Source organism: Heptranchias perlo, chromosome 3 (genome assembly GCF_035084215.1).
Source record: "Heptranchias perlo isolate sHepPer1 chromosome 3, sHepPer1.hap1, whole genome shotgun sequence".
NCBI lineage: Eukaryota > Metazoa > Chordata > Chondrichthyes > Hexanchiformes > Hexanchidae > Heptranchias > Heptranchias perlo.
The window spans coordinates 74,084,322-74,108,148 of NC_090327.1; the positions used below are offsets into that span (position 1 = coordinate 74,084,322).

The following is a 23,827-nucleotide window of genomic DNA, read 5'->3' on the forward strand; positions in this document are numbered from 1 at the left end:
GTAGGATATCCACCAGCTAATTTGCACACAGCAAGTTCCCACAAACAGCAATGAAATAATGACTAGATCAGCCATTTTAGTGCTGTTGATTGAGAGATATATATTGGCCAGGACAACAGGGAGAACTCCTTTGCTCTTCAAATAGTGCCAGGGGATCTTTCATGTCCACCTGAGAGGGCAGATGGGAACTTGGTTTAACATCTCATCCAAAAGACAGATCTCATCTGCAAACTTGGATATACAATTCTCTATTCCATCATCCAAGTCATCAATAAATATGGTGAAAAGTTGAGGCCCCAGAACAGATTCCTGGGACACCACTTGTCACGTCCTGCCAATCAGAGTACGTACCCGTTATCCCCATTTTCTGTCTCCTACTTCCAAGTCAAAAGGCTACCTCCAATTCCATGTGCTCGCATTTTTGCTAATCTCTTTTGTGGAACTTTATCGAATGCCTTTTGGAAGTCCATATAGATAACATCCATAGACACTCCCTTATTGACCTTATTAGTGACCGCCACAAAAAGTTCAAGTAGATTAATCAGACACGATTAGCCCTTAATAAAGCCATGCTGGCTCTCTCTGATCAGCTCATATTTGTTCAAGTGTTCAGTTGTGGGGAAGCTACTGATGTTAAACTGAGAGGCCTGTAGTTACCTGGTTTCTCTCTCCCACCCTTCTTAAATAGTAGTGAATTATTAGCAAATTTCCAAACTAATGGCACAATTCCTGAATCAAGAGAGCTTTGAAAGATTAAGACCAACACTTCTGCAATTTCCTGACCTCCTACTTTTAATACCCTGGGGTGGAAACCATTGGGTCCTGGAGATCTATTTATCCTAAGTTCGATTATTTTTTCCACTACCATTTTTTAAACATGTATTGAATCCAATAAGTTCCACCCCTTGATTAATTTTAGTTTCCCTTCTATCACTGGTATTTTATTCTCTTTCTCTACTGTGAAAACGAATGCAGAGTACTTACTTAATAAATTTGCCGTCACTTTGTTGTCAATTACAGTATCACCTGCAAATGTCTTTAATGGGCCCACATCTCCCTTAGCCATTCTCATATTCTTAATATATTTATAAAACCTTTTACTATTAGCCTTTATATTGTTTTGTTTCGTAGTCCCTTTTTGCAACTCTTAATATTTTCTTTATGTCCCTTTGTTGCTTTCTATATTCCTCCCAGTCTGCTGGATTACCACTTTTCTTGGCATTTGTGTAAGCCAAGAAGTATGGAAGTCTCTCCCACAAAAAGCAGCAGATGCTAGCTCAACTATTAATTTTAAATCTGAGAACGATAGATTTTTGCTTGCCAAGGATGTTGTATAGACCTTCCGACAACAGTGATGTAGTAGCGAGATGCATAAATACAGAGATCAGAGAAGCATGTAGCAAAGACAAAGCGATTATAATGGGAGATTTTAATTTTCACATGGACTGGGAGATGCAAACCAGTCATAAAGGCATTTCTAATGTATCCAGGACAGTTTTCTAAAACTGTTTGAGAACCAACAAGCGAACAGGCATTACTAGACTTGGTAATGAGTAACGAGCCAGAATTCATTAATAATCTGACAGTAAGGGAGTATCTTGCGAACAGTGACCATAACATGGTAAGAGTTTAACATTAAGTTTGAGAAAGAGAAAGATCACACACAAATCAATGCTTTAAACTTAAGTAATGCTGACTTTGAAAGAATGAGATGTAAGCTGAACACGTTAAAATGGGCTGAGCTGTTAACAGTTAAACCTCCAGAAAACCAGTGGGAGGTATTCAAAGAAGTATTTAACACAATACAAGACCAATACATACCCCGAAAGAGCAAAGGTTCCACTTGTACATTCAAGCAACCATGGTCAACATATGAGGTAAGACACAAAATTGTGAAAAGAAGGAAAATCCTATGCGTGAGCTCCGCATTAGGAAGCTATGTCTTAATATCTGTGTAGGTGAAAGTGGTGACAGACTCACCAGTGCTGCTAAAGTGCTGGAGCAACTCACTGGCCAGACTCCAGTGTTTTCTAAAGCTCGCTATACTGTACAATCTTTTGGTATGAGAAGAAATGAGAAGTTCCATACTTCTACCACCCTTTGCTTGAAGAAGTGTTTCCTAACTTCTCCTGAATGGCCTTGCACTGATTTTAAGGTTATGTCCCCTAGTCCTAGACTCCCCCACCAGCAGAAAAAGTTTCTTTCTATCTACCCTATCAATTCCTTTCAAATTAAATCATCCTGTAACCTTCTAAATTCCAGGAATACAAACCTAGTTTATGTAATCTCTAATCATAATTTAATCCTTGGAGCCCTGGTAACATTCTGGTGAACCTGCGCTGCACTCCTTCCAAGGCCAATATATTCTTTCTAAGGTGCGGTGCTCAGAACTGTGCATCATACTCCAAATGTGGTCTAACCAGAGCTTTGTATAACTGTAGCAAAACTTCTTCCCTATATAATATTCTAGCCCTCTAGATATAAAGGCTAATATTCCATTAGTCTTTTGATTGTTTTTTGTACCTGACCACTGCATTTTAGTGATCTGTGTACATGAACCTCTAAATCTCTTTGGACCTCCACTGTTCCTAGCTTTTCACCATTTAAAAAATACTTGATCTATCCTTTTTTGGTCCAAAATGGATGACCTCACACTTACTGGAGTATTGTGTCCAGTTCTAGGCACTTCACTTTAGGAAGGATGTGAAGGCATTAGGGAGGGTGCAGAAAAGATTTACTAGAATGATTCCAGGGATGAGGGGCTTTAGTTACTTGGATAGACTGGAGAAGCTGGGGTTGTTCTCCTTGGAACAGAGACGGTTGCAAGGAGATTTGATAGAGTTATTCAAAATTATGAAGGGTCTAGACAGAATAGATAGAGAGAAACTGTCCCCGTTGGTGGATTAATCAAGAACCAGAAGACATAGAATTAAGGTGATTGGCAAAAGAACCAAAGGTGACATGAGGAAGAACTTTTTTACACAGTGTGTGGTTAGGATCTGGAATGCACTACCCGAGGGGGTGGTGGAGGCAGATTCAATCATGGCCTTCAAAAGGGAACTGGATAAGTACTTGAAAGGAAAAAATGTGCAGGGCTACGGGGAAAGGGCCGGGGAGTGGGACAAGTTGGATTGCTTTTGCATAGAGCTGGCGCAGACTCGATGGGCTGAATGGTCTCCTTCTGTGCTGTAACCATTCTATGATTCTTACCCGCGTTGAAATCCATCTGCCATAGTTTTGCCCACTCACTTAATCTATCAACGTCTCTTTGTAATTTTATGCTCCCATCTAACCTACTTACTATGCCACCAATCATGTGTCATCGGCAAACTTGGATATATGGCTCTCTATTGTGTTATCTAAGTTATTAATAAATATAGTGAATAGTTGAGGCCATAGCACAGATCCTTGTGGGACACCACTAGTCATTTCCTTCCAATTTGAGTGCATACCCATTATCCCTACTCTCTTCTACCACCTAACCAGTCTCCTAATCAGGTCAATAATTTGCCTTTAGTTCCCTGAGCTTTAATTCTAGCTAACAGTCTCTTTTGTGGAACCTTATCGAATGCCTTCTGGAAATCCATCTTTAGACTTTTATCAGTTTTATCATTATTTCTACCTGAACCCTCCCCCATCTTTATTGGTTTAAAGTCCTTTCTGCAGTCCTATTTATCCTTTCAGCTAAGACCTTGGTCCCAGCCCAATTCAGCCCATCCCAGTCTTTCAGCCATGCATTCACTTTCCTGATCTGTTTGTCCCTATGCCAACTAGCACATGGCTTGGATAATATTCCTGAGGGCCTGCTTTTTAATTTAGTTCCAAGCTTTTGATACGCTTTTTAGGAAAGATGAGGGAGGCGATCCTGCTATGTGGCACCAAGGAGCCCTAGTACAACTGAAGTCAGTGGGGATCGGGGAGAAAACTCCAGTGGCTGAAGTTATACCTGGCACAAAAGACGATAGTCGTTGGAGGCCAATCCTCTCAGCCCAGGACGTCATTGCAGGCGTTCCTCAGAGTAGGATCCTAGGCCCAACTATCTTCAGCTGCTTCATCAATGACCTTCCCTCCATCATAAGATCAGAAGGGGGGCTGTTGGCAGATAAATGTACAGTGTTTATCTCCATTTGAAATTCTTCAGATAATGAAGCAGTCCAAGCCCGCATGCAGTAAGTCCTGGGCAACATCCAGGCTTGGGCTGATGTGTGGCTCAAATGTTACTTGCCTCTTAAGTGCCAGGCAATGACTATCTCAAATAAGAGAGAGCCTAACCACCTCTCCATGATATTCAGTGGCATTACCATCGACGAGTCCTCCATCATGAACATCCTCGGGGTCACGATTGACCAGAAACTCAACTGAAACAGCCACATAAATGCTGTGGCTGCTTGAACGGGTCAGAGGCAGGGTATTCTGCAGCGAATGGCTCACCTCCTAACCGCTGCCTACAAGGCACAAGGTGGGAGTGTGATGGAATACTCGTCACTTGCCCAGATAGGTGCAGCTGCAACAACACTCCAGAAGCTTGACACCATCCTGACAAAGCAGTTTGTTTGATCGGGACTTCACCCACTAGCCTAAACATTCATCCCCTCCACCACCGGCGTACTGTGGCTGCAATGTGTACTTATCTACAGGGTGCACTGCAGCAACTCGCCAAGGCTTCTTCTGCAGCACGTCCCAAACCGGCAACGTCTACCATCTGGAAGGGCAAGGGCAGCAGGTGCATGACGATACCATCACTTCCAAGTTCCCCTCCAAGTCGCACACCATCCAGATTGGAACATACTCTTGATTAGGGAGAACATCACGGCAGTCGTGAGAGGGGATATATCCGAGGGTTCGCCCACTGAGTCTATAAGGGTAGAACTGAAAAATAAGAAGGGAGAGATCACTTTGATAGGATTGTACTACAGACCCCCAAATAGTCAACGGGAAATTGAGGAGCAAATATATAAGGAGATTACAGACAGCTGCAAGAAAAACAGGGTGGTAATAGTAGGGGACTTTAACTTTCCCAACATTGACTGGGACAGCCATAGCATTAGGGGCTTGGATGGGGAGAAATTTGTTGAGTGTATTCAGGAGGAATTTCTCATTCAGTATGTGGATGGCCCGACTAGAGAGGGGGCAAAACTTGACCTCCTCTTGGGGAAATAAGGAAGGGCAGGTGACAGAAGTGTTAGTGAGGGATCACTTTGGGACCAGTGATCATAATTCCATTAGTTTTAAGATAGCTATGGATAAGTATAGGTCTGGCCCAAAAGTTAAAATTCTAAATTGGGGAAAGGCCAATTTTGATGGTATTAGACAGGAACTTTCAGAAGTTGATTGGGAGAGTCTGTTGGCAGGCAAAGGGATGTCTGGTAAGTGGGAGGCTTTCAAAAGTGTGCTAACCAGGGTTCAGGGTAAGCACATTCCTTATAAAGTGAAGGGCAAGGCTGGTAGAAGTAGGGAACCTTGGATGACTCGGGAGATTGAGGCCTTAGTCAAAAAGAAGAAGGAGGCATATGACATGCATAGGCAGCTGGGATCAAGTAGATCCCTTGAAGAGTATAGAGATTGCCGGAGTAGAGTTAAGAGAGAAATCAGGAGGGCAAAAAGGGGACATGAGATTGCTTTGGCAGATAAGGCAAAGGAGAATCCAAAGAGCTTCTACAAATACATAAAGGGCAAAAGAGTAACCAGGGAGAGAGTAGGGCCTCTTAAGGATCAACAAGGTCATCTATGTGCGGAACCACAAGAGATGGGTGAGATCTTAAATGAATATTTCACATCGGTATTTACGGTTGAGAAAGGCATGGATGTTAGGGAACTTGGGGAAATAAATAGTGATGTCTTGAGGAGTGTACATATTACAGAGAGGGAGGTGCTGGAAGTCTTAACGCGCATCAAGGTAGATAAATCTCCGGGACCTGATGAAATGTATCCCAGGACGTTATGGGAGGTTAGGGAGGAAATTGCGGGTCCCCTAGCAGAGATATTTGAATCATCGACAGCTACAGGTGAGGTGCCTGAAGATTGGAGGGTAGCAAATGTTGTGCCTTTGTTTAAGAAGGGCAGCAGGGAAAAGCCTGGGAACTACAGACCGGTGAGCCTGACATCTGTAGTGGGTAAGTTGTTAGAGGGTATTCTGAGGGACAGGATCTACAGGCATTTGGAGAGGCAGGGACTGATTAGGAACAGTCAGCATGGTTTTGTGAGAGGAAAATCATGTCTCACGAATTTGATTGAGTTTTTTGAAGGGGTAACCAAGAAGATAGATGAGGGCTGTGCAGTAGACGTGGTCTACATGGACTTTAGCAAAGCCTTTGACAAGGTACCGCATGGTAGGTTGTTACATAAGGTTAAATCTCACGGGATCCAAGGTGAGGTAGTCAATTGGATACAAAATTGGCTTGACGACAGAAGACAGAGGGTGGTTGTAGAGGGTTGTTTTTCAAACTGGAGGCCTGTGACCAGCGGTGTGCCTCAGGGATCGGTGCTGGGGCCACTGTTATTTGTTATTTATATTAATGATTTGGATGAGAATTTAGGAGGCATGGTTAGTAAGTTTGCAGATGACACCAAGATTGGTGGCATTGTGGACAGTGAAGAAGGTTATCTAGGATTGCAACGGGATCTTGATAAATTGGGCCAGTGGGCCGATGAATGGCAGATGGAGTTTAATTTAGATAAATGTGAGGAGATGCATTTTGGTAGATCGAATCGGGCCAGGACCTACTCCGTTAATGGTAGGGCATTGGGGAGAATTATAGAACAAAGAGATTTAGGAGTACACGTTCATAGCTCCTTGAAAGTGGTGTCTCAGGTGGATAGGGTGGTGAAGAAGGCATTCGGCATGCTTGGTTTCTTGGTCAGAACATTGAATGCAGGAGTTGGGATGTCTTGTTGAAGTTGTACAAGACATTAGTAAGGGCACACTTGGAATACTGTGGACAGTTCTGGTCACCCTATTATAGAAAGGATATTATTAAACTAGAAAGAGTGCAGAAAAGATTTACTAGGATGCTACCGGGACTTGATGGTTTGACTTATAGGGAGAGGTTGGATAGACTGAGACTTTTTTCCCTGGAGAGTAGGAGGTTTAGGGGTGATCTTATAGAAGTCTATAAAATAATGAGGGGCATAGATAAGGTAGATAGTCAAAATCTTTTCCCAAAGGTAGGGGAGTCTATAACGAGGGGGCATAGATTTAAGGTGAGAGGGGAGAGATACAAAAGGGTCCAGAGGGGCAATTTTTTCACTCAAAGGGTGGTGAGTGTCTGGAACGAGCTGCCAGAGGCAGTAGTAGAGGCGGGTACAATTTTGTCTTTTAAAAAGCATTTGGACAGTTACATGGGTAAGATGGGTATAGAGGGATATGGGCCAAGTGCAGGCAATTGGGACTAGCTTAGTGGTATAAACTGGGCGACATGGACATGTTGGGCCAAAGGGCCTGTTTCCATGTTGTAAACTTCTATGATTCTATATGTTGGCATTCCTTCATCGTTGTGAGGTAAAAATCCTGGAACCCCCTACCTAACAGTATCGTGGGAGCACCTTCATCACATAGAATCCAACAGTTCACTGGCAGTCCACCACCATTTCTAGGACAAAAATGATGGGCAAAAAATGCCAGCTTTGTCGGAGATGCCCACATCCCAAGAATTAATAAAAAGAAAATCACGATGTGGTTGTTACTAAATTTCAGTTGTCTCTGGAAAATTGCTAAGTTGCATCTCATCTTTGACAAAAATCCTTAACATTCCTTATTAATTAAACATAAAGGAATGTTTAAACCATAGGAAATTGGGGAGAACATGAGATTGTATCTTAAATCATACTTCATGTAATTTTCTTTCTGTCAAATTTTTCTGATTATTGGAAGTATGAGGCTGGTAATAGTCTTCGGTTTCTGTAGTTCTGCATATTGGGCACTGGCTCCCCACAGAGGCCCAAGACTTCTAAGTGCCCATTGTGACCTGGAAGCACCTGTGACACTTGGAGCTCGTTAAGGCCCCAATTTTTGTTAAAATTAGGGAATATCCCCATAATGTATTTGGACTGCCTGCACAGCACTTCAGAAATTCAGTGCCATGTTAAATGTACACTGCATGGGATGTTTCTGTGATTTAAAAATGAAGTATTTTGTCTTTGATGCATTATTTTACGGACCTTTTTCTTTTTGCCATGGTACATATGGGTTTCGCAAGTAGAAAATGGTTCAGCTTTTTTAGATGCAGAGTCGCCTCAGAACAGACGACATGAGATGGGTATCTAAGGGAGCGGTCAAACCGTTCAATTCAAATGTAATCATCCTGTTAGTTTTTTTCATGTTGCTGACTAACGGTTTTCAGTATTGAGGGTGACACACCTCGAAGGAATGGAGTCTGGAGGGTGACACCGTGGGGCATAGGACTGCACGGGGCACACAACAAAGTGTAGGAATGCTGTGGTGATAGGGTATTCAATAGTTAGGGGGATAGACAGGCATTTCTGCAACTGCTGACCTGAGCCCCGCATGGTGCGTTGCCTCCCTGGTGCCAGGGTGAAGGACATTACTAAGAGGGTGCAGAACATTTTGAGGGGGGAAGGGAACAGCCAAAAGTTGTGGTCCATGTGGGAACCAATGATGTAGAAAGGAAAACGGTTGAGGTGCTGAGCCAGAGTTTCAGGAGCTAGGGAGAAAGTCTAAAAAGCAGGACCTCAAAGGTAATAATCTCTGGATTACTCCCAGTGCCATACGCTAGTGAGTATAGGAATAGTAGGATAGGACAGGTTCATGTGTGGGTGGAGCAATGGTGCAGGAAGGAGGGCTTCAGATTCCTGGGGCATTAAGACTAGTTCTGGGGCAGGCGGGCTCTGTTCAAGTTGAACGGGTTGCACCTCAATAGAGCTGGGACCAATGTCCTCACGGGGAGGCTAACTAGTGCTGTGGGAGTGGGTTTAAACTAATTTGGCAGGGGGATGGGCACCAGGATGAAACATTAGAGAGGAGAAACAAAGTGCACAGAGAACTAGGAGAAACAAGGGGGGTGAGGAATTCCTGAAATGTGTACAAGAGAACTTTCTTGATCAGTACGTTTCCAGCCCAACGAGGAAGCAAGCAGTGCTGGACCTAGTTCTGGAGAATGAAGTGGGGCTGGGGGAGCATTTAGGAAACAGTGATCATAATATGATTAGGTTTAGATTAGTTATGGAAAAGGACAAGGAACAATCAAGCGTAAAAATACTTAACTGGAGAAGGGCTAATTTCAGTGAGTTAAAAAGGGATCTTGCCTCGATGGATTGGAATCAAAAATTGGTAGACAAAACAGTAATTGAACAATGAGAGGCCTTCAAGGGGGAGATTATTCGGGTACACAGTAGACACATTCCCAAAAGCGGGAAAGGAAGGGCATCCAAAGCTAGAGCTCCCTGGATGACTAGAGATATAGAGATTAAAATGAAACAGGAAAAGGAGGCTTATGACAAATATAAGGTTCATAATATAGTAGCGAACCAGGCTGAATAAAGAAAGTACAGAGGAGATCTTAAAAAATGAAATAAGAGATGCAAAGAGAGAGTATGAGAATAGATTAGCAGCTAACGTAAAAGGGAACCCAGAAGTCTTCTATAAACATATAAATGGCAGTCAAAGGAAGGGTGGGGCAGATCAGGGACCAAAAAGGAGATGATCTTGTGGAGGCAGAAGGTTTGGCTGAGGTACTAAATGAATACTTTGCATCGGCCTTCACTAGAGAAGAGGATGCTGCCAATGTAACAGTAAAGGAGAGGGATGTAACGATATTGGATAGCATAAAAAGAGATAGCGAGGAGGTACTTAAAAGGTTGGCAGTACTCAAAAGTAGAAAAGTCACCCTGTCCAGATGGGATGCATCCTAGGTTACTGAGTGAAGTAAGGATGGAAATTGCAGAGGCTCTGCCTCATCTTCCAATGACGAGAGGATTGTAAATGATACACCCCTGCTCAAAAAAGGGGAGAGGGATGAAGTACAGGCCAGTCAGCCTAACATCGGTAGAGAAATTTTTAGAGACAATAGTCTGGGACAAAATTAATTGGCACGTTGAAAAGTATAGGCTAATAAATGAAAGTCAGCATGGATTTGTTAAGGAAAATCGTGTTTGACTAAATTGGTTGAGTTCTTTGATTAAATAACGGAGAGGGTTGATGAGGGTAGTGCGGTTGATGTTGTACATATAGACTTTCAAAAGGCATTTTATAAAGTACTACATAATAGACTTGTTAGCAAAATTAAAGCTCATGGGATTAAAGGGACAGTGGCAGCGTGGATATAAAATTGGCTAAGGCACAGAAAGCAGAGTGTAGTGGGGAACACTTGTTTCTCGGACTTGTTTCAGTGGTGTTCCCCAGGGATCGGTATTAGGACCACTACTCTTTTCGATGTATATTAATGACCTGGAATTGGGTATACAGGGCATAATTTCAAAGTCTGCAGATAACCTGAAACTCGGAAATGTAGTGAACAATGTGGAGGATAGTAACAGACTTCAAGAGGATATGGACAGACTGGTGAAATGGGCAGACACATGCCAGATGTAATTTAATGCAGAGAAGTGTGAGGCGATACATTTTGTTAGGAAAAATTAGGAGAGGCAATATAAACTAAATGGAACAATTTTAAAGGGAGTGTAGGAACAGAGAGACCTGGGGATGTATGTACACAAATCTTTGAAGGTGGCAGGACAAGTTGAGAAGGCTGTTTTTAAAAACAAAAGCATCCGGGATCCTTGCTTTTATTAATAGAGGCATAGAGTACAAAAGCAAGGAAGTTATGCTTTATATACCTTTTATAAAACACTGGCTAGGTCTCACCTGGAGTATTGTGTTCAATTCTGGGCATCACACTTTAGGAAGGATGTCAAGACCTTTGGGAGGGTGCAGAAGAGATTTAATAGAATGGTACCAGGAATAAGGGACTTCAGTTATGTGGGTTGTTCTCCTTAGAGCAGAGAAGGTTAAGAGGAGATTTGTTAGAGGTGTTCAAAATCATGAATGGTTTTGATAGAGTAAATAAGGAGAAACCAGAGGACACAGATTTAAGGTGATTGGCTAAAGAACCAGAGGCGACGTGAGAAAACATTTTTTTACGCAGCGAGTTGTTATGATCTGAAACGCACTGCCCGAAAGGGTGGTCGAAGCTGATTCAGTAGGAATGTTCAAAAGGGAATTGGATAAATACTTGAAGGGAAAAATTTACAGGGCTATGGGGAAAGAGCAGGGGAATGGGACTAATTGGATAGCTCTTTCAAAGAGCCGACACTGGCACGATGGGCCGAATGGCCTCCTTCTGCACTGTACCTACTATGATACTTTTATGTTTGATTGACGGCTGTACTTGAGTTTGAGAAACATATTTAAATTTACTTACGTGGCTTTGCTCAATTCGTAATATCCTTGATTCTAAGTCAGGAAACTTTTGTTTTAAGGCCTTTAGCACTTAACCTAGGCTGACATTGCAGCACAGCATTGAAGGAGAATTGTCAGAAGTCCAGTACTGAAGGATAAATGCCTAAATGCAAATTATTTCTTCTTTCTACATAACTACACTTCAAAAAATAATTGAATGTGAAATGCTTTGAAACATATTACGGGGCTGTATAAATGCAAGTTCTGTGTTTCTTTGTCCAGTTCAAATTTTGAAATTAAATTTGAGCCTATCTTGTTGCAATTGAATGGCATGCTTGAAGCTATTAACATGAGAGATACAGCCAGGCCAGTCAGACTGCATGGAGGGTCAGCATCGAACCACCATGTTCGTTTAATATTCTGTGACCTTGTGCCAGGTGAAGTTTACTGCAGCCGACACAACTTTTTGTTATTTTCTAACATTGATGGAGAATAGTGAAGCCTGTAACGACTGTAAATCTACAGTGCATCATGCTATTCACTTAACCATCTACTGATTAATAAATCTGATTGGCACACCCGAGCTTGCTACAAATTGTCTAGCTATTAGGCAGGTTAAGGCACATGCTGGGTCATAAGGAGCAAGGGCCTATGGGAGTGGTCATGGACAGACTCAAGAAATATATCTGGAGTCAAAACCCAAAAATGATGAACCTTTATAAAACACTGGTTCGGCCACAATTGGAGTATTGTGTCCAGTTCTGGGCACCACACGTTAGGAAAGATGTGAACTCCTTCGAGCGGGTGCTGAAGAGATTTACTAGAATGATTCCAGGGATGAGGGACTTTAGTTACGTGGATAGACTGGAGAAGCTGGGGTTGTTCTCCTTGGAACAGAGACAGTTGCAAGGAAATTTGATAGAGGTATTCAAAATCATGAAGGGTCTAGACAGAGTAGATAGAGAGTAGATGTTCCCATTGGCAGAAGGGTCAAGAACCAGAGGATATAGATTTAAGATGATTGGTAAAGGAACCAAAGGTGACATGAGGAAAAACTCTTTACACAGAGAGTGGTTAGGATCTGGAATGCACTGCCTGAGGGGGCGGTGGAGGCAGATTCAATCATGGCCTTCAAAAGGGAACTGTATAAGCCCTTGAAAGTAAAAAAATTTGCAGGGCTACGGGGATAGGCGGGGGAGTGAGACTAGCTGGACTGCTCTTGCATAGAGCCAGTGTGGACTCGATGGGCCGAATGGCCACCTTCCGTGCTGTAACCTGTCTATGACTCTATGTAACATGGGGCTGGCAAGGAGACTGTTGAGTGGTGTCTTTACAACACTGTCCAGATGGTGACTGACACCAAACACTGTCCTCTCTCCAGAATATTTTCTACCATGGAGAAAGTTGATTAGCCCAGTCCAGAAATGGACGAAAATACTATACTAAGATAAAGTATGGCTGTGACAGTGTTCAAAGGTACAAACTGCTCTTTGGTTTCAGATGATTGCAAACTTCCCAAATTCGGCTCATGACTTGATTTTGTTCAAATCCCTTGAACAGATTTAACCCATTCAAACTATTTGTTTAATTTATTCTGTTTCTAGATATTTTGAAGGTGGGTCAAATTTATCCATTTCATATTTTTTCTTTTTTCTTTTTGTAGGGTTTACATTTCCAAATGTATCACAGCTTTCCCATGGAAATCCTTTCAATGAAGGGCAATCTGAAAATAAAGTTCCTGAGCAACAAAAGTACAAAGAATATCTACGCTTACAAGTAAATACAGTTGAAGAAATTCTCTTTTTAATTCCTGTTGAACTCCTTTATTGTTTTCTGCTTCTCCACCCTTCAAATTATAGTTGTTCTGCTTTATCTGGAAGAATGGACAAATAGTCAAGGATATCTTCTGACACAATTACACACTGTACTAAGCCATGAGAAGGTATCTTTGATATGGAGTAGAATAGAAGCTTCAGGATCATCTTTCTTTGTGTTTCTTCTTACCAATTTTCTTCCCTCCTCTTTATTCCTGAAGTGGTGATGTGGAGATGCTGGTGATGGACTGGGGTTGACAAATGTAAAGAATCTTACAACACCAGGTTATAGTCCAACAGTTTTATTTGACTCACCTGACGAAGGAGATAATCTCCGAAAGCTTGTGATTTTCAAATAAAACTGTTGGACTATAACCTGGTGTTGTAAGATTCTTTACATTTATTCCTGAAGGCATTGACTCCTTCCTGGGTTACAAATCAATGGATGCCAGTTGCCCTCTGATATTTCGCTCAAGCAGTTTTTGTTCCAATCTGAATGTTGAGAGTGAGTTTTGGCATACAATTCAACCATGATCTTGTTTGAGATCCACATGCTCACACTTACACATGGATCACTGGACAGTGATCAAAGGCATAATTTTAGCATGGCGGCGGGAACTCAATGGATGAGTAAATAATTGTGTGGGAAATCCGGAAATAATTTTAGTGCGTCGGATTGAGCAATCGCAACTCAATTGAAGGCACTTAATTTTAGTTCCGGGTTTTGCGTTTCCAAGCTGCGCAGCGGCATACTGTGCACCCGCATGACGTGCTGTGAACTGGAGTATTTAAAGGGCCAATGCAAAAATGGATTTTGAAGGAGAAAGGAGGAAACATCGAGATGGAAGGGCATAGAGCAAAGGCAGCACCCAGGTTCAGCGACGCTTCCCTTGAGTTGCTACTGTCTGATGTGCAAAGCAGGAAGGACGTGCTGTACCCTTTGACAGGAGGAAGAGACGTGTTTCTGTCACTAAGAAGGCATGGCTGGAGGTGGCAGAAGAGCTGAGCAGCAGGAGCACAGTGTCCAGGTCATGAGTTCGATGCAGGAAGCAGTTTAATGACCTAACCAGGTCAGGAAAATTGAGTACATTTGCTGATTCACCCACATCCTGTGACTTGCACACCCCTCACCCTGCTCTCACTCTGTGTTGGCAAGCCTACTCCTCACACTCACTTAAGTTTCAGCATCAACTAACCTTCACTTTCAGTGCACTTTCTTACCTCTCCATTTGTGCACCCATCACTGCCACTCACTCCAATCCTGATGCAATGTGATGCAACTGTCTGATAGTCACCCTCGGATGCATCTGTTTCATTGTCAGCCTCACCCAAAGCAATGCTTCCATCGGGTGAAGTCGTCCCCTTCAGTCACTCACAGGTCTGTTCTTTCTCCCCTTGTAGGAGAAGAGAGCACAAAATGCCAGGGAGAGGAGTAGAACTGGAGGCGGACCACCACAAATAGTCCAGTTGACGTGCAGAGGAGGAGGCCGTGGACATCATGCATGCCTATCCGCCAGAGATGGAGAGACTGTCTTCCTGCGGATGGATGGTGACAGAACCTTAATATCCTTCACATATATGATGAATTGATTTTATCAATAATTGACCTGTTCCACACCTCAGTATGGTCATTGGAAAGATTGTCACTTTTCTGCTGAATGATTAATATTGGTTTATGTTGTCTTCCAGGGCCTTCACGGATTCAACAAGGTTTAGCTGCAGTGGAAGAAGGCGGTTCCTCAGAGGAGCTCAATCCTTCTGAGGGTGCACCATCACATGACATACAGCCATGCACCAGCGCAGATACTGGCACGTCGGTGGGTCCTGTTAACCAGATAGTTGGGTTGTCACCTGGTGATTCACCACTCACAAGTGTGTACGAGCAGACACTGGTGACAGGGGCAGCTGTGGAGAGTCTGTGCGGGCGGACACACTCCTCTCCAAGCTCTGCTTAGCTGGACACAGATGCTGAACCCTGGGGACCATCGTTGAGATTGAGAATGATAGAAGTATAGCTGCACCTTTGCGAGGTACTGGAAAACGCGCACTCTCCACAATGGCGAAGTGGATGGAGGAGTCCGACTCCACCGCTGGTGGGGAATGTCTGCAATGGAGAGAATGCTGTCCTCCATTGAGCTTCAAGCATGGCTCTCTAATGAGTCCATGCGAGCCATGACCACGGCTGTGCGGACTCTGGATGCCATCATGTCTGCAGCCTTAAACGGGCAGACAGATACTTTAGCCGTGGCCTTAGAATGCGGCACATCTGTTCACCAGCCTGCTGTCCAGCAGAGTGGTGGGAGTGATGTTGTGCTGGCCCGGGAGAGAGATTATGGTAAAAGGGGACATAGAAGTGGGGACTCCACTCAAAGTGCTCCCACATCTCACCCATCGCCCCCCCCCCCCTCAACCAGTACCCGCAATGCTGCCTCCTCTCCCAATGGCAGAGTCTGCCCCTGCAGATGGAGCAGTGCCGATGGAGCATTCTTTGTCGAGGCCCTCACAGGCTCCAAACCCAGAGGTCATAGGCCAAGAGCATCTCAGCAGTCAGGGCAGAGATCAGAGCAACCTGCCACTACCTCTGCTGAAACCACAGGGGATCACCACGTAGAAGCAGTAGGGAGAGAAAGGCTAAGGTTTGTAACACACAAGGGTGTTTGATGAAATGTCATGTTAATTTATATATTTTTTTGTTTGTCACATTAACTGTAATAATTCTCACCATCACTGTAATGTCTTGCCTATTATTGAGTCCCATTTGTGAATTCGCCCTTTCATGTGCTTCATCGTGAATGCCAAGGCATGATGCCACCCATTGGGCGCGTGTGCGATGGGTGTATACGTTGTTGAAGAACTGATTTCTGCAAATGGAGTGGGGGAGAGTTGCTGCTGGTGATGGTGCTTGTTCCAGACAGCCTGAGTAGTCCAACGTTTTCAATTTGTGTATCTCATTGTGAGAACCTGTTGGAGATGAGGGGATCACGGGCAGCTATGTGCACTGCTGTTCTGACAATTGGTTCCCTATCTTCATTTTCCTCGTCCTCTTCATCCTCTTCTTCAATCTTGCCAGCAGATGAGGATGCTCCATGGGCGCATTCGACCACCTACACCTTTGACCCTCTCTGCTGAACTATGTTGTGCAGGACCCAACACACGATGATTATTCTGCACAGCCTCGCTGGCTTCCCCAGATCTATCCAAGCACCTGAAATGCATCTTCTGCATTCATTTGGCTTGCTCAGTGACAGACTTGGTGGTGATGCGGCTCTGGTTCTACCGTTGCTGTGCCTCGTTGGTGGGGTTTCTCAAATGTGTCATGAATCATGTCTGCAGGGAGTATCCTTTGTCTCCAAGGAGCCAGCCCTTAAACCTATCTTGTGTGCGGAAGACGTCCGCGTAGTTGGTCTCACACAAAATGAACGAATCATGGCAGCTGTCGGAATCTGGCTTACATCTGGTTAAATTCAGAAACTACTTTAGGAATGAACAAAGCTTCATGTTCTAAAGTCCTTCCCAGACATTTTTCAGGGAATAAAGTTTACACTTTTATAACTTCTATAAATACATTTTTTTTTCTCTGTGGTTTATATGCTTCATATTGTTATTGTTTATGTGTAAATTAATTGATAAGTCTTGTGAGCCAAAAATAGAACTGAATGTTTTAGAATCCATGCTAAATTCAACGATTTGTATTTGATACTTCTGTAAACAAAGTACTGAGGATCTGGTCTGCATGAGAATCTGATGCACTAAAATTGGGATGACTAGCTAACTTGATGTTTGAAAATTTAAAGAGACAGCATGCCTAAAGATGAATTTTTTCCTCCCCTCATGGAATACAGGGAATTTTAGTAAGAAACTGCTTTTTAAAAAAAAGCTACAAATGAACAGCTTTGAATTAGTTTTTAATGTATTCCAGATTGAAGAGAAGCGACGCAAGGCAGAGGAAGAACGTGAAAAATGTAAACTTGAAGAGCAACAAGAGGAGAAACGTCTAATTGAACAGAGGGCACGAATTGCAAAAGAGCTTGAAGAAGAGCAAGAAAAGAAACGGCGGAAAGAAGAGGAGGTAGCCTTCTGTTTTTAGACCAAGATATGATTGGACTTTGCTCCATCTGTTTAATTGTTGCCCATCACTTATCCAAATTAGAACACTCTCTTCAATCTGTTTATCTTGGGTGATATGGTAAATTGAAAGAATGCTTCTAGTTAAAATGGCTGCTTTAATTATTAATATTGGATTCATTTTTAATTAGAAAATGGTAAAATTTACAGGTCTAGTAACTCACATTTGGACCCTGCTGAAGACATGAGGGGAAATTTTATGGTGGGGCAATTTCTTTTTACTAGCGAGGATGTAACTGGCATTATTTTAAGGCAAGCCGTAGATGCTCATAGCAAAAGCCCATTGGGAAATTTCACTTATAATGTCATTGCACTCAATGTGGTGAGCAAAGAAAATTCTCAGACAAACAAAATCTCTTTCAGTATCATAGCAGTGTACAGCATCAAAGGAAGCCATTTGTATGTGCAGGTTCTTTGCTAGGGCAATCCAAAACTAATCCCACTGCACTGTTCTCTGCCCAAAGCCTGTATCTTCCTCCACTTCACACATTTATCCAATTTTCCCTTAAAAGATGGAATGGTCTGTGCCTCAACCACTATCTGTGGCAAAGCATTCCCATGCTCCAACAATCTTCTTATGTAAAGCATGTTCTCCTAGCTCCTCTCCTCGCTTCCTTAATGATCATTTTATCACAGACTCCCAACCAAAGGCAATAATATTTTCCTATTTACTCCATCAAACCTCAAAATTACAAAAACCTCTCTTAAATTTTCTCTTGGCCATTTCTGCTCCTGTGAAAATAGTCCGAGTATCTTAAGAGTCTCCTCACAACAATAGTTTCCAATCCCTAGCATTATCCTGTTGAATCTATGCTGTACACTCTCTATGGCTTTAATGTCCTTCCTCTTGTACTAGAATCTATTATTAGGGACAAAATGACTGAGCATTTGGACAAATATGAACTGATCATAGAGAGCCAGCATGGAACAAGGAAATGGCAGATGAATTGAACAGATATTTTGCGTCCGTCTTCGCTGTAGAGGATACAAATAACATGCCAAAAATAATTGTGAATCAAGAGGTGAAAGGGAGGGAGGAACTTAAAACAATTACAATCTCCAGGGAAAGGGTTCTGAAAAAAATATTAAAACTAAAAGCTGACAAGTCCCCAGGCCCTGACGGACTTCATCCTAGGGTCTTAAAAGAAGTGGCTGCAGAGATAGTAGATGCATTGGTATTCATTTTCCAAAATTCCCTAGATTCTGGAAGGGTCCCATTAGATTGGAAAATAGCAAATGTAACTCCTCTATTAAAGAAAGGAGGGAATCAGAAAGCAGGAAACTACAGGCCAGTTAGCTTAACATCTGTCATAGGGAAAATGCTAGAATCTATTATTAAGGAGGTTATAGCAGGGCACTTAGAAAATCTCAATGCAATCAGGCAGAGCCAACGCGGCTTTGTGAAAGGGAAATCGTGTTTGACTAATTTACTAGAGTTCTTTGAGGAAGTAACAAGCAACATGGATAAAGGGGATCCTGTGGATGTGGTGTCCTTGGATTTCCAGAAGGCTTTTGACAAGGTGCCACGTCAAAGGCTACTACACAAAATAAGAGCTCATGGTGTAGGGAGTAACATATTACCATGGTTAAAGGATTGGTTAGCTAACAGGAAACAGAGTAGGCACAAATGGGTCATTTTCAGGTTGTCAAGATGTAACGAGTGGAGTGCCACAGGGATCAGTGTTTGGGCCTCAACTATTTACAATCTATCAATGACTTGGATGAAGGGACCGAATGTGTGGTTGCTAAATTTGCTGATGACACAAAGGTAGGTAGGAAAGTAAGTTGTGAAGAGGACATAAGGAGTCTGCAAAGGGATATAGATAGGTTAAGTGAGTGAGCAAAAATTTGGCAGATGGAGTATAATGTGGGAAAATGTGAACTTGTCCACTTTGGCAGGAGGAACAGAAAAGCAGTATATTATTTAAATGGAGAGAGATTGCAGAATTCTGAGGTACATGAATCACAATGTTAGTATGCAGGTACAACAGGTGATTAGGAAGGCAAATGGAATGTTGTCATTTATTGCAAGGGGAATGGAATATAAAAGTTGAGATGTTTTGCTACAGTTTTTTTTTATTCGTTCACGGGATGTGGGCGTCGCTGGCAAGGCCGGCATTTATTGCCCATCCCTAATTGCCCTCGAGAAGGTGGTGGTGAGCCGCCTTCTTGAACCGCTGCAGTCCGTGTGGTGATGGTTCTCCCACAGTGCTGTTAGGAAGGGAGTTCCAGGATTTTGACCCAGCGACAATGAAGGAACGGCGATATATTTCCAAGTCGGGATGGTGTGTGACTTGGAGAGGAACGTGCAGGTGGTGTTGTTCCCATGCGCCTGCTGCCCTTGTCCTTCTAGGTGGTAGAGGTCACGGGTTTGGGAGGTGCTGTCGAAGAAGCCTTGGCGAGTTGCTGCAGTGCATCCTGTGGATGGTGCACACTGCAGCCACAGTGTGCCGGTGGTGAAGGGAGTGAATGTTTAGGGTGGTGGATGGGGTGCCAATCAAGCGGGCTGCTTTATCTTGGATGGTGTCGAGCTTCTTGAGTGTTGTTGGAGCTGCACTCATCCAGGCAAGTGGAGAGTATTCCATCACACTCCTGACTTGTGCCTTGTAGATGGTGGAAAGGCTTTGGGGAGTCAGGAGGTGAGTCACTCGCCGCAGAATACCCAGCCTCTGACCTGCTCTCGTAGCCACAGTATTTATATGGCTGGTCCAGTTAAATTTCTGGTCAATGGTGACCCCCAGGATGTTGATGGTGGGGGATTCGGCGATGGTAATGCCGTTGAATGTCAAGGGGAGGTGGTTAGACTCTCTCTTGTTGGAGATGGTCATTGCCTGGCACTTATCTGGCGCGAATGTTACTTGCCACTTATGAGCCCAAGCCTGGATGTTGTCCAGGTCTTGCTGCATGCAGGCTCGGACTGCTTTATTATCTGAGGGGTTGCGAATGCAACTGAACACTGTGCAGTCATCAGCGAACATCCCCATTTCTGACCTTATGATGGAGGGAAGGTCATTGACGAAGCAGCTGAAGATGGTTGGGCCTAGGACACTGCCCTGAGGAACTCCTGCAGCAATGCCCTGGGGCTGAGATGCTTGGCCTCCAACAACCACTACCATCTTCCTTTGTGCTAGGTATGACTCCAGCCACTGGAGAGTTTTCCCCCTGATTCCCATTGACTTCAATTTTACTAGGGCTCCTTGGTGCCACACTCGGTCAAATGCTGCCTTGATGTCAAGGGCAGTCACTCTCACCTCACCTCTGGAATTCAGCTCTTTTGTCCATGTTTGGACCAAGGCTGTAATGAGGTCTGGAGCCGAGTGGTCCTGGCGGAACCCAAACTGAGCATCGGTGAGCAGGTTATTGGTGAGTAAGTGCCGCTTGATAGCACTGTTGACGACACCTTCCATCACTTTGCTGATGATTGAGAGTAGACTGATGGGGCGGTAATTGGCCGGATTGGATTTGTCCTGCTTTTTGTGGACAGGACATACCTGGGCAATTTTCCACATTGTCGGGTGGATGCCAGTGTTGTAGCTGTACTGGAACAGCTTGGCTAGTGGCGCAGCTAGTTCTGGAGCACAAGTCTTCAGCACGACAGCTGGGATGTTGTCGGGGCCCATAGCCTTTGCTGTATCCAGTGCACTCAGCCGTTTCTTGATATCACGTGGAGTGAATCGAATTGGCCGAAGACTGGCTTCCGTGATGGTGGGGATATCGGAAGGAGGCTGAGATGGATTATCCACTCGGCACTTCTGGCTGAAGATGGTTGCAAACGCTTCAGCCTTGTCTTGTGCACTCACGTGCTGGACTCCGCCATCATTGAGAATGGGGATGTTTGCAGAGCCTCCTCCTCCCGTTAGTTGTTTAATTGTCCACCACCATTCACGACTGGATGTGGCAGGACTGCAGAGCTTTGATCTGATCCGTTGGTTGTGGAATCGCTTAGCTCTGTTTATAGCATGTTGCTTCCGCTGTTTAGCATGCATGTAGTCCTGAGTTGTAGCTTCACCAGGTTGGCACCTCATTTTTAGGTACGCCTGGTGCTGCTCCTGACATGCTCTTCTGCACTCCTCATTGAACCAGGGTTGATCCCCTGGCTTGTTGGTAATGGTAGAGTGAGGAATATGCCGGGCCATGAGGTTACAGATAGTGCTGGAATACAATTCTGCTGCTGCTGATGGCCCACAGCGCCTCATGGATGCCCAGTTTTGAGCTGCTAGATCTGTTCTGAATCTATCCCATTTAGCACGGTGGTAGTGCCACACAACACGTTGGATGGTGTCCTCAGTGCGAAGACGGGATTTCATCTCCACGAGGACTGTGCGGTGGTCACTCCTACCAATAGTGTGATGGACAGATGCATTTGCGACAGGTAGATTGGTGAGGACGAGGTCAAGTAAGTTTTTCCCTCGTGTTGGTTCGCTCACCACCTGCCGCAGGCCCAGTCTAGCAGCTATGTCCTTCAGGACTCGGCCAGCTCGGTCCGTAGTGGTGCTACCGAGCCACTCTTGGTGATGGACATTGAAGTCCCCCACCCAGAGTACATTTTGTGCCCTTGCTACCCTCAGTGCTTCCTCCAAGTGGTGTTCAACATGGAGGAGGACTGATTCATCAGCTGAGGGAGGACGGTAGGTAGTAATCAGCAGGAGGTTTCCTTGCCCATGTTTGACCTGATGCCATGAGATTTCATGGGGTCCAGAGTCAATGTTGAGGACTCCCAGGGCCACTCCCTCCTGACTGTATATCACTATACCGCCACCTCTGGTGGGTCTGTCCTGCCGGTGGGACAGGACATACCCAGGGATGGTGATGGAAGAGTCTGGGATGTTGGCTGAAAGATATGATTCTGTAAGTATGGCTATGTCAGGCTGTTGCTTGACTAGTCTGTGGGACAGCTCTCCCAATTTTGGCACAAGTCCCCAGATGTTGGTAAGGAGGACCTTGCAGGGTCGACTGGGCTTGATGTTTTTTTGCCGTTGTCGTGTCCGGTGCCTAGTGGTCCGATGCCGGGTGGTCCGTCCGGTTTTATTCTTATTATGACTTTCCGTCCGGTTTTATTCTTATTATGACTTTTCGTAGCGAGATTTTACAACTGAGTGGCTTGCTAGGCCATTTCAGAGGGCAATTAAGAATCAACCACATTGCTGTGGGTCTGGAGTCACATATAGGCCAGACCGGGTAAGGGCGGCAGGCTTCCTTCCCTAAAGGACATTAGTGAACCAGATGGGTTTTTACGACAATCCGGTAGTTTCATGGCCATCATTACTGATACTAGTATTTTAATTCCAGATTTTTATTTAATTAATTGAATTTAATTAATTAATTGAATTTAAATTCGCCAGCTGCCGTGGCGGGATTTGAACACATGACTCTGGATTTTAGTCCAGGCCTCTGGATTACTAGCCCAGTAACATAACCACTATGCTACCGTACCGGGCATTGGTGAGACCACATCTGGAATACTGTGTGCAGTTTTGGTCTCCTTATTTAAGAAAGGAGATAATTGCTTTGGAGGTGGTTCAGAGAAGGTTCACTCGACTGGTTCCTGGGATGAGGGGATTATCTTATGAGGAAAGATTGGACAAGTTGGGCCTGAAACACTGGAGTTTAGAAGAATGAGAGGTGATCTTATTGAAACATATAAGATCCTGAGGGGACTTGAAGGGGTAGATGCTGAGGGGATGTTTCCCCTTGTGGGAGAGACTAGAACTAGGGGCCACAGTTTAAAAATAAGGGACCTCCCATTTAAGACGGAGATGAGGAGAAATATTTTCTCTGAGGGTCATGAGTCTGTGGAACTCCCTTCCCCAGAGAGCGGTGGAGGCGGGGTGATTGAATATTTTTAAGGCTGCGTTAGATAGATTCCTGATTAACAAGGGAGTCAAAGGTTATAGCAGGTGGACGGGAAAGTAGGGTTGAGGTCACAATCAGATCAGCCATAATCTCAGCAAATAGCAGAGCAGGCTCGAGGGGCCGAATGGCCTACTCCTGTTCTTAATTTGAATGTATGTTCGTATTTGTAAAGGTTAAGTCATGTCCAACGAAATTAGTTGGATTTTTGAGGAGGTACCTGACGTGATAGATAAGGGAGTGTCTATGGATTTTATTTATATGGACTTCCAGAAGGTTCCACATCAGAGACTGTAAACAAAAATGAGAACACATGGAATTGGAGGCAACCTATTGACATGGGTAGGGAATTGGTTAGGTGGTAGGAGGCAAAGAGTAGGGATAATGGACATGTACTCAAATTGGCAGTATGTGACAAGTGGTGTTCCCCCAGGAATCTGTAGTGGGGCTTTAGCTTTTCACTATATTTATGGATCATAGAATGATACAGCACAGAAGGAGGCCATTCGGCCCATTGTGCCTGTGCCGGCTGTTTGAAAGAGCTATCCAATTAGTTCCACTCCCCTATTTTTCCATAGCCCTGCAAATTTTTCCACTTCAAGTATTTATACAATTCCCTTTTGAAAGTTATTATTGAATCTGCTTCCACCACCCTTTCAGAAAGTGCATTCCAGATCATCATAAC

At 44.0% G+C, this 23,827-nt stretch overlaps 1 protein-coding gene across 5 annotated transcripts in view; it reads left to right on the top strand.

The window, feature by feature from the left end:
• The window catches only part of LOC137315863 (centrosome and spindle pole-associated protein 1-like), a 190,192-nt gene that overhangs the window by 108,470 nt on the left and 57,895 nt on the right, over positions 1 to 23,827 (top strand). For all 5 annotated transcript variants that reach the window (XM_067980307.1, XM_067980303.1, XM_067980306.1 and 2 more), the window contains 2 exons: positions 13,017 to 13,129; positions 17,087 to 17,236. In XM_067980307.1, coding sequence (XP_067836408.1) covers positions 13,017 to 13,129; positions 17,087 to 17,236 — 263 coding nt within the window. The remainder of the gene's footprint in view (positions 1 to 13,016; positions 13,130 to 17,086; positions 17,237 to 23,827) is intronic.